Source organism: Drosophila novamexicana, unplaced genomic scaffold (assembly GCF_003285875.2).
Source record: "Drosophila novamexicana strain 15010-1031.04,08,12 unplaced genomic scaffold, DnovRS2.1 tig00000870-arrow-arrow-pilon, whole genome shotgun sequence".
Taxonomy (NCBI): Eukaryota; Metazoa; Arthropoda; class Insecta; order Diptera; family Drosophilidae; genus Drosophila; species Drosophila novamexicana.
The window spans coordinates 258,424-275,841 of record NW_020824830.1 but is presented as its reverse complement, the minus strand read 5'-3'; the positions used below and the strand labels follow the sequence as shown (position 1 = coordinate 275,841).

Genomic DNA, 17,418 nt, shown 5'->3' with positions numbered 1-17,418 from the left:
TTTAAAATTGGCGCCCATTAAATCGTCACACAAGGGTTGCCACCTAGTTTTTGTGACACTGCACAACACTGACCCCGCAAAACAGCTGACAACTGTCTTCCTCTTCCTGCCCCACGGTGCGACAATACAAGAACTATGTCACTGCGTGTTTTAGGCTTAAATTTAATAAAAACTAACAGAAATTTGCTCCAAACAGCTGTCAAAAACAATGGAGCATCCAATGCGCACGCGGTAAGTTGAGCGCCAAACTTCGCATTGAGTTAACGGCACAATTTGAGGTTGGACAAACAACTCACCGATTCGTTTGCATAACATTTATGCAGGTTGCGATGGCGCCGTACGCCACACAGGTAACTGTCCAGGCCACGCCGGCGGCGGTTCAGAAGCAAAAGGTGAGCAAGGCCATGAAGGCCTACCTGGAGCGGGCTAATGAGCACGACGAGTTTATGAAAACGCAGCATTTGGAGTTCCAAATTGGCAAGCGCCATTTGGCCAACATGATGGGCGCCGACGCAGAGACCTTTACGCAAGAGGACATTGATGTGAGTATATTAAAGCATTCTCAACAGTTCTTACTCTAGCCATTCACTTGCAGGAAGCCATTACCTATCTGTTTCCTTCCGGGCTGTTTGATAAAAGCGCTCGTCCCTCCATGAGATCGCCCGAGGAGGTGTTCCCAGCGCGTAAAGCAGCCGAGTTCGATGAGACGGGTCGCCCCTTTCACAGCATGTTTTACACTGGCAAACCCAACTATTTCCAGCTGTTGCACGTAAGCTCTTTGCTTTTGTCATAATAAAATATGCAAAATTCAAATGAAAACCTTTTGCCAGGATATTGTGACGGAAACAAATAAGCTACACGATCTGGAAGAGCGCATGCTGCGGCGCGGAAACAAGCCGGATGAGAACCAAAAGCTGTAGGTGCACCACACTCCAAACTTACATATCTTGTTGAGCTAATGTTTCATTTACTTTAAAAGCGAAATTGCTGGCTTTCAGCTCTTGCCGAAGGAGCAACTGGAGCGCGTGCTCGTGGAGCACATTGCGGACATAGAGTATCAAAATTTTACCAGCGCCATGGAACGCTTAATTTTATCGCCGTATGCATACAAAAGCAAAGCGTTTATTGAGCGCTTTCTAAAGCCCTTGATTGATCAATCCAAGCAACTGGAAGTGCCCAAGCCCAAGATTGATGAGCAGGGCCGCCAATACGTAACGACCTACGAGTGTCTGCGTAAAACGGCACGCGCCGATGTCACAGTGCGTCTGCCCGGCACAGGAAAGATAACCATTAATGGCCAGGATATCTCATATTTCAGCCTGGAAGAGTGCAGGGAACAGGTGAGTCCTATTTTGTATTCAGCTATATTTGTATTAGCTTGTGGAGAGTATTATCATTTTATTATGAGAAATTTCTCTGAGCCCATAAAGTGTATATATATATTCTTGATCAGTATCAATAGCTGAGAGCATTATCCATGTTCGTCTAACAGGGTAGCACCTCTCCGAGCTCAAAACTCTTATGTTCATCAAGATTTCTTGACCAAACTGCGGACAGATCTCACAATCGGACTGCTCTAAACTTTACCTCCATAGCAAGAATCGGAAGTCGGCAATTAAGAGCTGCTCGCATAGATTTGTAACAATAGATATTTAGATAGTTTATTCATATAAAACATATATACCTTTCATATATAATTATCATTTAAACGCATCTCAAACGACAACGCCAAACAACAAAAAGACACAGCCTAAAACCAGACACATTTATCGAATGCAGACCAAAAACAAACCTGCCAGCTTCTCGCCTCTAATATAGCCTACCAACTAGTCTTTATTAATTGTATATCTGTATATCTGTATATATATGATGTAGAATAGAGTAGAGTATATGGCTAAAAAGCATAAATATGTAGAGCGACAGACGCTGCGATATCAAATATGCTAACTACAATATAATATCAACATTTTTCGGGGATCTTGGGGCAATTACACACGCACAAGAAGAGTCTAAGGGCTAAGAGCTTCGAACTAAATGTGGATTGGGATGATTATAATAATAATAGTAATAGTAATAATAATAATAGTAAATGGCTTGCTGGAGCTGCTATTTGCGCATTTGCTGCTTCTGTTGATTCGAGATGACGATCAGCAGCTTGTCGATCACCTTGCTGGCCTGCTGCTGCTGTGATATGAGCGCCTGCTTCAGCTCCTGAATCTCCTGGGTGAGAAACTCGATGCGATCGGCATTGTCATCGATTTTGCTTGTCAGCGTGGTGAGCTGTGTCGATTCCGGATCCGGATCGGGCAATGCATAGGCGGTTGCGGCACAGCTGTTGTTATTGTTGTACTTGTTCTTGTACGATAGATAGTTTTCGCCCGGATTCTTGGAGGAGATTGTATGGCCAAAGTGCTTGCGCATTTTGCCCACCTCGTATGCCTTCATCAGAATGTCGCGCGGCAAGCGTTTCTCGCTGGGATTCAGCGGCTTAACGCAGAGCACCACGCGATAGGCCTGCGGCGAGACGAGCGCCGTATAATGCAGCAGATTGCGCAACCATGTCGGCAAATAGCCATTGAACAGCGCCGACTCAATATAGCTGATCAGCTTCGTTTGACGCACCAGTTTGGACAGGCCGGCGGTTTTCTTGAGGCCCTGTATATCGTGCACCGCAATGCCCACGAGCAGATTCATCAGAATGATCGTGACGAACAGCAGGAAGAGCACAAACGTAATCTGTGCGCTGACCTCCAGCAGAAAGGGCGGATCCTTGCCATCGGGATCGTTGATCAAAAGCGACAGATCCTGTTCCCCAATCATCATGACCAGCACAGTGATAAAGCCCATAAAGGGATTGGCAAACGACGACGACGATGGAAAGATGACGCAAAAACTGATGGTAAACCCAATTAGCATGCAGGAATAGGCCATGAACAGCTTGGCGAATTCGCCCTGGACGCGCGTATACATGGCCACGTAGACATCGAAGACGGGCAGCTGGCCAATCATTAGCATCAGATTGGTCCAGCCCAGCAGGACGGCGAAGGCGCCAATGTGGTTCTGGAACGTGTACGTTTGCTTCGTGTATATGTACGAGATGACAAACACGCTGGTTATGACGAACCACTCCATGATGTTCTCCACCTGCGTCACATAGTGCCGGAACGAGGAGTAGCCCGTTATGCCGTATAGCTTACGGAATATCTCCACTATGGTAATGGCCACCAGCACCCACCATTGCATTTCCATGACAAACGGATTATTGCGCAGCATATCACCCAATATGGATTGCTTCTGGCACAGTTCCTGCGCCTGAATCGTTGTGTTGTCATCCTTGCTGCCGTTGTAACAGTTGTGCGCCAACGCCGTCAGCACGTAGAGCGTCAGGAAGAGCACAAAGCTAAAGCAGAAGATCAGGCGGCCAATATAGTATTTGCGTATCTTGCCCCACTTGATGTACAGAAAGGAGGAGCACAGCGGATGCTCCAGTATCTCTTTTTGGCCCTCGTCCACGAACGTATTCAAATAGCTGATCTCACGCGGATGACAATGCTGCAGCAGCTGGCGAAAGTCCAGCTCCAGTTCCACCTCACGATTAACAGGATCCTATATTACAAATAATTGGTTAATGGTTAGTTAATGGCCAGGGAATTGTGTTATTCACCTGGGAATGATGCAGCGTTATGGCCGCATCCAATTTCTGCCTGATCATCGCAACCGAGGCGGGCGTCTTGCGTGTGATGACATTCAAGGCGGATGTGCCCTTCTTGGACTTGGTTGTGACATCGGCGCCATGGAATATGAGCATCTCGACGCACTGGACAAGCCCATCGAGGGCGGCCAGATGGAGTGCGGTAAAGCCATAGATGTCCTTATGGTTGACATTGGCGCCCCACTGGATCAGCGTCTCCATGATATCGTAGGCGTTCTCGGACTTGCCCACCGCAGCATGCAGCGGCGTCCGATGATCAAAGTCCTCCGCATTGGCGTCCGCATTGCCGTTGCGCAGCAACGACTCGACGCACTCCAGGCTGGAGGTGCGCGCGGCCAGATGGAGGGGCGTGAAGCCGCGATGATTCTTTAGCTTGGCGTCGGCACCCTTCGACAGCAACAAATCAACGCACTCCACATTGCCCTCATCCGCGGCCAGATGCAAAGCCGTGGACTCCTTTTCGCGTATGCAGATGCGCACATTGGCATCGGCATTGGGCGCATTCAGCAACGCCTCCAGGCACTGCAGATGACCCAGATCCGCGGCCAGATGTATGGCATTGGTGCCGTTGGGCTTCAGCGAATTAACGTCTGCGCCCTCGCCAATGAAGAGCTGCAGGCACTCGAGCGCATTGGAGCGCACGGCGCAGTGCAGCAGGCTCTCCTCGCAGTTGGGCTTGTTCGTGTCTTTGGTGATGAGCGCTCCGCTATGGATGAGAAACTTGGCCGCCTCGGCGGCATTGCCAAAGGCGGCGCAGTGCAGCGGCGTATAACACTTCGGCTGCAAATTGACATTGATGCCCTTGGTCACCAGCAGATCCAGCGTGGCCAGGCAGCCGCTGAAGGCGCCCAGATGCAGGGCCGATATGCCATTCTGATCGCAAAAGTGCAGATCGGCGCCCGCCTTCAGCAGACCCTCGAGCAGATCCCAGCGCTTGAGAAATGCTGCCCACAGATAGCACAGATTCTTCTCCAGCTTCGAAGCTGTCTCAAAGTGCGCGCCCAGGCCCTCGGCGACCACATTGCCCTGCTCAATGTCCTCCAGCAGGCGTATCCGCCCGGCGGCGCTCTTCATCTGATCAATTAGACTAATCCTCAGCGTATCATTGCAGATCTGGACGCTCAGCTCACTTGTTGGCTCCTCAAAGCTATCGTACATGCTCGGCGCACTCTCCGCCGGCGGCGATGGTCCACACTCCATGTATTCGAATTCACCAGCTGTCGGATACTGGGCTTCGATCATGGCGTCAGTGTTGTTGCGCCATCGCACCATTAGATTGGGTGGAATCGATTTGAAACTGTTTCGAATAACAATACAAAAAAAAACACAACATTTTAGCAAAGGGATTAACATAAAGATTAGTTCAGCTAGCCTTAAATTAACTAATTCTTAAAGCAGAGATTTTTAACCCTTGTGCTTCTAATAGATAGGGACTATAGCATCCTGATACTCCAAATATCAGTAGTTATGTAAATTCAACTCGTTTTTTTTCTAATATCTTATCTAGAAAAGCTAATCCTTTAATATATCAAAAGGCTGTTCAATTGATGATTCCTGATAGTTTACTGCCTTTTCGTGCATTCGACTAGAAAACGATGCTCAGAACCCGAGATTTCTTTCATACATAGATCAAGAAGAACACAAATGCAGCCCCGACTTTCGAAAATGCAGCCTTAAATAACTTCGATGTTTAGAGTCTGATCTGTATAAAATGTTCAGGGTTTAAATAAGGCATGTAAACGTGTGTAAAAATCAAAGCGCAAGGCTATACCTTAAACAAAACTTGTTTTTGAATTGTGGTGGGAAATAAGAATGTTATCCAAAGAGTAGAATATTCGGAGTACTTGTGCATACGAGAAAAACTACATACAACATTTGGCTAGTTATATTGTTCGACAAAAACGAAGGGAACTGATCATAAAAACATAATCAGAAAATCAAGAATTATCAATTTGGTTGAAGCATTGTGATCTATTTATGAGTTGAAATAAACTTGATATGCGCACAAGGAGGACCTTAGTTCCAAATCTAAGCTTCTAGCTCTTAAAGTCTCTGAGATTGACGCGTTCGCAAACAACTTGACAGAATAACATATAAACACTTTATGGGTTCGGTGAAATCTTCTTTCTTGTTCCAGGTCACATAAACCATAATACCCCTTTTACACTTTTGTATAAGAAGTTAATTTGAAATCAATATGCATATATGTCTGCTATTGCTTGATTTTACACTATTTTGAATTAGTAGTTTTTTAGTACTTGATACGATTGTGCAAATTTTGTTGTATTTTGTATATCTTTGAGTATTTCAAAATGTAATCGTTGCATTTAACAGGGTAAATCATGTATCACGTTTCAAGTTTTATGGATCACAATTTGTTGTACAAACAAACGCTTCTTTCTTTTCTTTCTTTTTAACAGAGTTTAGCAACAGTGTCAGTAACAGAGTGTAGTAACAGAGGGTAGTGACAGGGTCAGTAACAGAGTCTGTAACAGAGTGTAGTAACAGAGTTAGTAACGCAGGCTGTAACAGGGTCAGTAACAGAGTCTGTAACAGAGTGTAGTAACAGAGTCAGTAACAGAGTCTGTAACAGAGTGTACTAACAGAGTTAGTAACAGAGTCTGTAACAGAGTGTAGTAACAGAGTTAGTAACGCAGGCTGTAACAGGGTCAGTAACAGAGTGAGTAACAGAGTCTGTAACAGAGTGTAGTAACAGAGTCAGTAACAGAGCTAGTAACACAGGCTGTAACAGAGTCAGTAACAGAGTGTGCAAAACTTTACGTTATTTCTTATTAGCACAATTGTCCACAACTAGTTGAATTTGTGAAATTAACAAAATAATTAATAGTTCTGCAAGCGTATTTAATCTTCGACGACATTTAGCTGCCGTTGCCCGTTTCATATACTTTTATTTTTTTATGCATGTTTTCTTTTTAATGCTTTTTTTTATTGTTTTGAATGACACGGCCGCTGCACGTTGATGACTTTGAGACATGCATAAATTGTGCAGCTAGTCGGAGGCAGTTAATCAGCATAATATGATGTTAAGTTATGCAAAAGCTCGCTTGTTATTGCTGTTTATTATTATAGATATTAATTGTGTGTATATTTACAGTTGTGCACTGCGTTAAATCTTGTTCACATCTGCGTCCAAAATTTCTTAGTTCGAACTGTTGCGATTTCTCGCTGTTGCACTTGATTATTTCCACAGCAGTTTTGCATAATCAGGAACTCAGCTTTGTTCTGCACTTAGTCGCTTATATTATATATCTCTTATACAAATATCTATGTGTGTGTGTGTGTGTGTGTGTGTGTGTGCACGTACACTGTTTGCAGCCATATCCACGGATGATGCCAATTCGCTAATGAACTGTTTTCAATTTCTAATTTCATTTCCAAAATGAGAGCCCGACCCGTCCACGGACTGGTTGACCCATCTACAGACCGATCCGTTAGACAAAGGGACAGACAGTCGGAGACAGACGGGCCAAGTGCCACACAATGGTTGCAACAATTGTGCCTAACGGCCGGGAAATGCTAAAATTGTTGTGTGTGAAAACGCGAATTTTTCACTTCCGTTTCGTTGTACGATCTTGTTGTTGCTACTATTCTTGCTGACGAACTACGAACTGCGAACGCGTTTTAACGAATCTGTGTGTGTGTGTGTGTGTGTGTGTTTTTTAGCCAGCGACCAACGCGTCCGCCTGCATTGTTGTTTCAAAACCGACTGATGGAAAACTTTAAACGCTGCTCAGTGCCAGCTTGTCGATCGGGCTTGAAACGCCGCACACACACACACACGATACGTGAGTGAAGTGAAGCGTGAGAGCGATTGCCAAAAAAAAAAAAACTATTAGAAGAGAGCCAGACTTGACGAGAGTAGGCGTGGGAGTGCGCAGAGTTGCAGCCGAAATAGCAGAGTGGAATGCTGTAATTGGATGACTTGTAGAAGAGTCCAAAAGAAAAGCCACCTGCCTAGCTGACTAAACACAGTGAACGCAATGTTTAAATTGTAACTCGTTCTAAATCAGTTTCATTTTCAATTTGTAATCGTATAAGTCGTACAAGACTTGCAGCATTAGTAATATCCCGTCGCACTCCCTCTGGCGGCAGCTGGAAAACTCTCAAGTGTTTACACTCGGCCTGGAATGCAATGTTGACAAACGAAAGTTAACGAAATGTTCAACACTTGCGTATTATGCCATTCACATTATCGCTTGGGTGTTATCCAAATTAATTTGTTTACCCAATTATTGTATATTGTTGTGCATGCACATTTCGAATGTGATTTGCTCAAGCGTGAGAATAATGGAGATGATTTCGACGACACGGTTGTCGTTATCGCAAACGAGAGTTAACTGTAAACCTTGCGACTCACGACCGTCCCCCGCCCCAAATTTATTTGCCTGCCCCACCCAAAACGTTGGCACGTGCAAGTTCTTATATTCTTGTGCATATTTCATTTGGATTTCTCTCATTTTTTTTTTGGTACTTTTCTTTTTGAATGGGTTCGTTGTCGTTGCACACGTATGTGTGTGTGTGTATGCATAATGGAATGGGCCGCTTAAATGCAATGCAACTGGCAACTGGCAACTGGCACTTACCGGTTATTCGCATTATTTTCATTGAGCGGCTGCTCCACTTCGGTCTTGGTAACGACGCTGATGGAACGTGTCATGCGGCGCGGCTTCGTGCTGCCCTCCTTGTAGCCAAGATTCTCCATGGCGGCGAACAGACCTTGCTGCCAACTCGTTCCACTCGCACTTGCAGCTAAAGTTGTTGCAGCAGCAGCTCTCTAGCTGTTCTTGTTGTTGTTGTTGTTTGTAATTAAAACGCGCGAATATGCGCAAAAAAATTGAAGCCAAGTCGGTTTTGGCTGCACTTGAACCGATCGAAAACTTTCCAATGCTGTCAACGTAAATTTATAGTCTAGTTTCTTCACGCTGATTGGCTGCAACAATATAAGAGATAAATGTTTAGGTCACTTGTCCTGGGCTGAGCCTTATTTTCAGTCTGTGTGTGAACCAATTCTGGTTTGGATCCCAACTAATTTGCAATTACTTTCGCATAATCTGCACTTGAACCGATCGAAAACTTTCCAATACTGCAATAATATAAGAGATAAATGTTTAGATCACTTGTCCTGGGCTGAGCCTTATTTTCAGTCTGTGTGTGAACCAATGCGGGCTTGGAACACAACTAATTTTTGCAATTACTTTCGCATAATCTGCATAAACATTAAACAAATATTAACTTTTGCGTCACTTTTGTTGCTCTGACTCTTTCCCTGTGGTCTTCTCCTTTTGGACTCGTTAGGCGAATGCGACAATCTTGGCTGGCACTTATCTAAGAGCTCATCCCATTTGACGCAGCGATAAGGCCCGCCATATAAACATCATGAGACACAATCCAACCTATTGTTTTTGTGTTTATCGGTGGGGATTTATCAGCATGGGCTACTGTTTATATGGACTAGACGGAGCAGAGGCGGCGATATTTTCTGCTCTTGAGAGAGGGCCGCAAATTTAGTTCAATGTCTATTGGATTCCCTATATTTCGGCAAGTATTTATAAGAGACTCAGATGAAGTCTAGGATGACTTATTGGATAACGCTCTTCTCTCCAGTTTTGGAGAGTCTTTAATTTGCAATGAGTAAAGAGCGAGGGCGACATTTTGTAACTAGTTGGGAATGTACCTTAATTGTAATAAAAATCTAGTAGATATTTCGTTAAATATCTATAAGAGACTCAGATGAAGTCTAGGATGACTTATTGGATAACGCTTTTCTCTCCAGTTTTGGAGAGTCTTTAATTTGCAATGAGTAAAGAGCGAGGGCGACATTTTGTAACTAGTTGGGAATGTACCTTAATTGTAATAAAAATCTAGTAGATCCCCTATATTTCGTCAAGTATTTATAAGAGACTTAAATGAAGTCTAGGATGACTTATTGGATAACGCGTTTCTCTCCAATTTTGGAGAGTCTTTAATTTGCAATGAGTAAAGAGCGAGGGAGACATTTTGTATCTAGTTGGGAATCTGACTCAATTCTTATAAGAAAAGGGCTAGTTATTCTTACGAAACGGAACAGCAAATCCGACAGTGCGAATACCCTCTAAAAAGTTAAATGAAACAAATCATAAAAATATTTGAAGTCCTAAAGCCTTTACGTATAGTTTCTATTTATTTTGCTTTTATTTCAAGGTTCATAATATCATGTACAAATCTATTTGTTATCTTTCACATTGACAATATATACATATATGTTTAAAGTTAGTTATGTGATCTTAAGTAGTTAGTATAATTTGTTCCAGCTTAACGCTATATCTTTTGCTACGCCCATTAATTTAATATGCTTTGGGTTTTCAGCACCTTCAAGCAGCTAAGATGCGTGTGTATTTTTCTGGTGGAAACTTTTGCTTCTCTGATGATTTCTACCCAGATTTTGTGTTTGTTCACATTATTTACAATTGATGTCAACGTCGAGTATTCATTCATTTGCTGAGCAAATGCCATTTGGTATCATTTGCAACCAGGCAGAATTTGTGAAACGTAATTCGTGTTCTCTAGTCGCAGTCGATAAAGAGCCAAAGGCTAAATATAAACCGAAATGCATATTAAATTGGCAAACATACTCAAAGCGTATATATTAAATACCGAGCCGGACTAAAACTAATTTAACTAGTATTTATTTAGGCACGCCTATTACGGGCTTTTCTCTGTCTGTTTGATTGCACCTGCAACTTTTTGTTCGCTTCTGATTGCGCAATCTAATCATGGCTGCTGTCTAAAGCATTTGCTTGTACAATAAATACTGTGTAAATGGAACTTTTCTTAAATAATCGATCAATTGAGCAATCGATTAATATCAATATCGATAACTTGCCTTTATAGCATATCTTAACGGTTTTAAGAGCTGAACTTTGAAAATCTTGACATGTAGCTGCTCGTAGTATATATATATATATATATATATATATATTCTATACAGATCAATCCCAACTAACAATCCCCAAAATTCAAAGCAATCCTGCGAATGCAGGGCATATTTTATAGCATTATAAGATGCACTTACAATTATTTTATAGCATAATAAAATGCACTCAAGAATTTTGACAAGATCGATTCGGAAACACTGAAAAAATTATTTAAGAAAAGCGCCTTTTAAGTATTTTATCAAGTAATGCCAGTTTTATTACTTTACCCTTGACTTTCGTCTAAAATCGGAGGCTTATATTTTTATGTGTTTCTAAGTATTTATGTATTCATGAATATAAGTGTTTTTATAGGAATGTTCATAGCAAAACATTAACCATAACAAATTACATACATATGTGTATCTTTATGTGAAGGGGGATGTAAATGTAATGTTGATGTAATCGATGCTCGTTGGAACTGGGTAAAAAGGGAATAATAGGTTGTCTTATGGCCCGAGGTTTTCTTTCAATTCATCAAAAGTTTGCTTGCGTGTGTCTTTGTCGAGGGTTCAGGGTATCTCTCCCAACAAGTTGGCTCAGCGTGTATTGGATAACTCTTTTCTCTCCAGTTTTGGAGAGTCTTTTATTTGCAATGAGTAAAGAGCGAGGGAGGTAGACATTTTGTATCTAGTTGGGAATAACAATATTCATCAAGCAATGTTAATAATTCCCATGGAAAATTGCTGTCAACTTTAAGCTCATGTCAAATTATTAAACAATTTTAGGAAGCGTTTCGGGGAATTTCAACAGATAAACACATAAAAAGTAACGAGGCAATCAAAAAAAAAATAAAAAAAAAAGCTAGCTAAGTACCGCCTGGAAACAAGGCAATAAAACAAAAACTTTCTTAGAGTTGAGTTATTAGCGAATTTTTTTGGTCAATCAGAGAGTTCGAAACGTAAAAAACTCTTAATTTATTATGCGCACAAATTAATGAAATTCGCCGAGAGGCCATAGACGAAGTTGAAAAACCAGTTTGCAAATACTCTGGTCGAAAATTCCATTAGCCAGCTGAAAAGTTTCTAACACAACAAACAAATATTAGCTATTAACGCGACCCGCACACAATTATCCAAAAATCTCATTAACTGTTTACTCGCCAACTAGACAGTTAACGGCGACACTCTTCCATTTGATTGATGTATAAGTATTCGTATATAAGAGAAATTCGGCTGAGCCGAGCCGGAAGGGCCATTTGCAATTTACCGTTTTAGAGGCGGCGATGCAACGTCATTTGGAAACTGCACCGTCCCCCCCAAAACAACCCTGCCATACGCTTCGTGTCTTCGTTTTTGTGTTGATCGTTCGTTCAGTCGTTCCTTCGTTCGGTTCGCTCGCTTCGTTCGGCTCGTTCGGTTCGTTTGCGTCTTCGGTTCGCGTTGATTCAATTATAATTGAAACTAATTTGGATTTGAGCGGATGAAAGCCTTCGTGTTGCGGTCAGGCGGGTGGGCGGGGGGGTTGTGTGTGAGATACATATGCTGTGCCCATTGCGCGAGATGAGCTTTATTTTTGCATTGCTTGCGGAATGCCCTTGAACCTGAGGCGCCCCCCCCCCCCCCCCCACTCCGCCCGCTGCTCCACAAGCTGTCTGTCTACTTGTGTACACTTTTGTACGCTGGTGTAATTGAATTTTCTCCAAATTAAAGGATAATACAACAGACGATTGCAACACAAAACTGTAATATGATCTTTAAGTGACACAAAGAAAACAATTCTAATGCAATGTACATTCCCTATATAAGAAAACCCCGCTTCATGTAATGCGAACAACGCAAATTATATATTTCTTAACTTTTTAAAATCCCAATAATAATATTTAATAAGAAAATTCCTTAAGCCGAAAATGCAGCATCGAAAATAATGAATAAACGCATTTTCTGAATATTCTCTTTAAATAGTTTGCAAATTGTATAAGAAAGAGTTTAAAGTCCATTTTCGAATTCGAATTCGAATATATATATATATGTATATAGTTGTACATGCTTGATTTGCAGTTATATTTGAATTACTTTTATGAGTATCTTGGCCAAAAGCCGTTGCTTAGACAGCTAACGCAACATTTTACATTATCCGAAAGGAAGAGAACTCTTTATTATCCGATTATCCGACTATCCGAGCGCAACACTTGCAATACGCGTTCAGTGTAAAATTTATCCGCGACTTGAACGACGCGACAAAACAACGTGAATTGACTGATAAAAAGAACTGCGCCGAAATGATAATCTAGACCAAAAGTTTCGATGTGGATGCCGGAGCATATTCAACTTGGCGCGCGCGCCAATGAGGCACTTAGTATATATACTATATGCACACATGCTATTATCCCCATCCTCATACCCATCATCATCATCTTGATCATCATGATCATCTCGTTTATTGACAGGGGGGAGGGGGGAGGGAAAGAGCGCAAAGCGAGCAGACTTTCGAACGCTCCAGAGTATCATCATATCTTTTATGAAATTCATTTAAATCATCATCAAATTGTGACGCGAAATTTCTTGAAGCGCCGGCTTCGTTCTTCTTCTTCTTGGGGGCAACCTGTGTTCTATAAATGTAAATGTACATTTTGTACATTCCCTAGTTTCGCTAGTTTTGTTATTTTTGTGTGTGTTTTACTTTAATTGCGCGTATCATTAATTGAGCAAGATTTTGCTCAATTGTTGCTAAAGCTTATTATTTGTTGTTGCATGAAGTCATCAAACAATTTGTTTAAACAAATCAAAATAATTTGTTGTTGTTTTTTTTTTTTGTCAAATCTGCAATGATTGATTGTTTTGGTTTTTTTTTTTTTTGGATTGTCGCTTTTTTCGGCTGCTTTTCGTTTTGCTTCTATTTTTGGCAAATTTGTGCTGCTTTGTTAACGGCTTTTATTATGTATTTTTATTGTTTATTCGTTTTTAATCATAACGTTGATTGTCTGTGTGCTTTAGACCATATTGTTTGCGAACGGTTGCCAAGCCGACTTCGTTTCCCACGCGTATATAAAATAGCCAAAATAAATACGTTTTTGTTTTGTTTCTGATAATGGGAACAGCCCCTAAATGTGAACTTTGAGTCGCATGTCACAGTTCAGTTTAACTTTGAATGTTGACTAAAGCCATAAATTAATAAATAAAATGGGCGATGGTTATTTCTCTTTCTTCGATCGTTACATAAATTATCCACAGTTTCTTCCTTCACCGGTCTTGGCCAGTTTCAAAGTGGCGCCAAATTTTCTATTGACAGTCAATTAAAAAAGTGACAAATTCGACAACACTTTGTAAATGCATTTTTAAATGTTACAACACTGCTGTTGCCACCCTCCGCCCGTATGCAAATGCCTTTAACCAACACTGGTTACTGCGCCTTGTGTGCGCTGCTTAGCCGGCGGCAAGTAATTAACAGCTTGTTGTGAAGTAATCATACCCTGTACCCAAAACACTTACTGCAAAGGGTATTATGCTGTAATACTTCAGGTGGACATTTCGACCATATAATACGTTACGTGCTTTATCGAAATTGAAATCATGTGAAATGGCGGCATAAATAAATGCAAAATAACATATATTATTCGGTGCGTTAGCTGTAAAACGAGTTGGCAAATTGTTTTTAAAATTTGGCTAATTTCAGTGGAAAATTTATGTCTCAAACAAAAAAATGGCAACCTTTTACATTTTGGTGTATAAAAATACAAAACATTAAATGAATACATCAAGTGTAACAAGAGTTAATGTGCAATATGCTTTAAATATTATCGGATGTAGTTATTATTGTATCATATAAAACACACAATATATATATATACATATAGTGTAATGGAAAGTTGATTTAAGAAAATTGGCAACATAAAGCTTCCTCTGTGGCAGGCGCAGCTCAAGATTAAGGAACTGTTTACAGGGTATCAGCTGGCCAACTAACTTGATGGGTGTCTTAACAATATCGAGTGGATCACTCTTAATTGTTTTCCGCAACATTTTTGATTTACATCATGCCAGCCTATAACGTAGGCATTTAATTACTTTAGAAGCGGGTATGCAATAGTTTGTTGCAGTTTCTAAGCCATTTAATTTGGCTAACGATTTGTTGTCATTATTTGTATACAGCTATTGTTGTTATTTCAGTGCAGGAAATACGCGCAGTTGAATTTTGCATTACATACACGAAAATACAATGCAGCACAATACACACGCAGATCTCAACTCGAGTTCATGCATGTACATATGTGCATACGTATAAACAATGGTCGCTTCGGGCGCTCTGAACTTGACTTTCTGACATTCGATAACATTTTGTATGCATGCTTTCAGCTGCTCTTTCCTTTGAGCTATAGCAATATGCTGGGCAAAGTTGATGTCGAGGCCAATGTGGAGGGCGGTGGTCCATCCGGTCAGGCGGGCGCCATACGCTGGGGCATTGCGATGAGTTTGCGCAGCTTTGTTGATCAAGAGATGATTGAGACAATGCGTCTGGGTAAGTCCGATTGCCGGCTCGAAATCTTTTAATTGTCGCTAATTGCTTTTATGTTCTTCTTCTCTATGCAGCCGGCTTGCTGACACGTGACTATCGCAGGCGAGAGCGCAAGAAGTTCGGACAGGAAGGCGCACGTCGCAAATATACGTGGAAGAAGCGCTAAGCGGCCAACTACAAAGCGTCATTGCATTTCTATACAAATGTTCAATAAAAACTATGTTAATTAGTTCGATAACTAAAACTACATCTGGTTTAGGGGCTTGAGACCCAACAGCTGCATGCCCTGTTGCAGCGTGCGCTTGGCCGCAAGAAAGAGCAGCAGTCGCTGCCTTTGCTTCTCCGGGCGTTTCTCTTGCTTGACAGGCAAACGTTTCAGAGCGCGACTCGTCGCATTGCTGTAAATTGACAAAATAAGGGATTAGTTTGGGCCTCAATAAAAAGTAATAAAAAGCAGTTCACGCACCACAAGCCGAACAGATAATTAACTACGACACACGCCTCCAGCTGCTCCTTGGCCTGCCAAACGCATTGCTCAAAGCGCGCCAGCTCGTAAAGCAAAGCGAGCGCATCGGATGGCTCTTCAGTTAAATGCTGCCAGCTGGGCTTTACTTCTGCCAGCTCAATGTGCCTGAAATTATCCAGCAGACTGTGCAGCCGGCAGTGTGTATATTGTAGCTTGATGCCCGTGTCGCCATTAACCTGCAGCGCCTGCTCCCAGCTGAACTCATAGTCCCGCTGCCGACGCTGTTTCAGCACGTTCACCAGCACAGCTGACACGCCTAGAATATCGCAGACATGATCATCATCCAGAGTGCTATTCACTTTGGTGGCTAGAAGTATAAATTACAATAGGAAGGGAATCTAGAAGAGATGCATAGGTCGACACCCACTTGAGCTAATGCTGCGCTTCTCGCGCATCACGTCGCGCGCCTCGTTGAGCACATCGCGCAGAAATATGGCAGTGCCTTGGCGTGTGCTCATCCCGTGAATGCGACCGAATTTCACATGCTGTAGCTTGTCATTGAAGCGTTCATCTAGCGCCGACACCGTCTGGAACAAGGCATTGAAATGATCCGCCTGCCCGTTGTCCACCACATAGAGCAAGCGCGAGAACTGTAGACGTCGCTGGCGTTCCAGGAGTGCAGCAATATCGCGCGCCAAGTACAAGGTGGAGCCATCGCTCTTGATGACAGGCACACGACGCTGGCCCACAACCACAATCTCCCGGCCATCCTCTTCTCGTTGCAGTAGTCCTGCCGCGCGCAGTTGTGTCAGAACATCAACGATTTCACGCTGCGAGTACTGTGACTCCCATTCGTAACTGTCGAAATGCACTCCAAGACGCTCGTAGACGCCAGTCAGCTCCTCTATGGTGTATTGGCGGTACTGCTCCCATTGTTTGGACATGGTTGTATCTTTGCCCGCTTCCAATGCACTGAACAGTTCACGTGCCCGTTGAGCTAACTGTGGATCCTCTGCAGCAGCTCTATTGGCCGTCACATAAGCGTTGTAGAGCGTTTCAATAGGTGCCGCACGCATTTGAGCATCATTCACATTGCTCAGTTGGACGCCAAGCGCCAAGAGGCCAAACTGGGTGCCCCAATCGCCCAGATAGTTAAGACGTGTCGTGCGGTAGCCCAAATGCTGATGAAGATTGGCCAGCACATTGCCTATGATTGTGGAGCGCAGATGGCCCACATGAAAGGGCTTTGCTATGTTCGGCGAGCTGTACTCGACAACAACGTGCTCCTCGCGTAAAGCTGGCTCCATGGAGAGGTTTTGGTTTGCTTGCAGCAGATGGGCTGTAAATGCGTCGGGTCGAATCTCGAACTCAACTTTGGCTGCATTGCGTCCATTTCTGGGTACCACACGAACTTGTTCTATGTACGTGGCATCAAATTGTTGACTTTTTACCGACTCCAACAGGTCGTGCTCCTGTTGTGCAACATCGGCCGGCAAAATCCACTGCAGCAATGGTCGTGTAGCGGCATTTTGTTGCACCTTGGAGGGCACTTCGAGCGCATGGTAGATGTTTTTCAGTTGTGGCAGCTGCGTTTAATAAACAATAGAAGATTTAATAAGCCTTGTTGACAACAGTTTTATTGTTTTACCTGCTCACAAATTGCGCGCCGTATCGCGCTGGTCATGTTATTGCACAGGGTGACAATGTCATGTATAGTGTTGCAAAGTGTCGCGCTCTTGTTGTAAACAAACACGATACGACATGTATGATGAACAAAGTCGAATAACTGTTAAACAAATATTTCTTTATCTTTAACA

The 17,418-nt window shown here is 42.7% G+C and overlaps 3 protein-coding genes across 5 annotated transcripts; 1 reads left to right on the top strand and 2 right to left on the bottom strand.

Moving 5' to 3' along the window:
- The first annotated feature begins 33 nt into the window (after positions 1–33).
- LOC115764620 (28S ribosomal protein S9, mitochondrial) lies at positions 34–15,369 on the top strand. The gene is made up of 7 exons (XM_030707782.1): positions 34–231; positions 324–542; positions 596–769; positions 831–916; positions 980–1,340; positions 14,976–15,138; positions 15,210–15,369. Exons 1-7 carry the CDS (start codon positions 136–138, stop codon positions 15,299–15,301), a joined length of 1,191 nt encoding a protein of 396 aa, XP_030563642.1. The 5' UTR covers positions 34–135; the 3' UTR covers positions 15,302–15,369.
- On the bottom strand, positions 1,636–12,866 carry LOC115764616 (transient receptor potential channel pyrexia). 3 transcript variants are annotated; one of them, XM_030707774.1, is made up of 4 exons: positions 12,699–12,866; positions 8,317–8,663; positions 3,665–5,009; positions 1,636–3,606 (listed from the first exon to the last, which is right to left on the bottom strand). In XM_030707774.1, exons 2-4 carry the CDS (start codon positions 8,433–8,435, stop codon positions 2,107–2,109), a joined length of 2,964 nt encoding a protein of 987 aa, XP_030563634.1. In that variant the 5' UTR covers positions 8,436–8,663; positions 12,699–12,866; the 3' UTR covers positions 1,636–2,106. The 3 variants fall into 3 exon arrangements, with proteins under 3 accessions (XP_030563634.1, XP_030563635.1, XP_030563636.1); XM_030707775.1 differs by lacking the exons at positions 8,317–8,663; positions 12,699–12,866 and adding an exon at positions 7,038–7,431; XM_030707776.1 differs by lacking the exons at positions 8,317–8,663; positions 12,699–12,866 and adding an exon at positions 6,826–6,970.
- LOC115764618 (probable arginine--tRNA ligase, mitochondrial) lies at positions 15,292–17,290 on the bottom strand. The gene is made up of 4 exons (XM_030707778.1): positions 17,250–17,290; positions 16,029–17,187; positions 15,602–15,968; positions 15,292–15,533 (listed from the first exon to the last, which is right to left on the bottom strand). The coding sequence occupies exons 1-4, from the start codon at positions 17,283–17,285 to the stop codon at positions 15,380–15,382; spliced, it is 1,716 nt and encodes a 571-aa protein (XP_030563638.1). The 5' UTR covers positions 17,286–17,290; the 3' UTR covers positions 15,292–15,379.
- Positions 17,291–17,418: the final 128 nt, after the last annotated feature.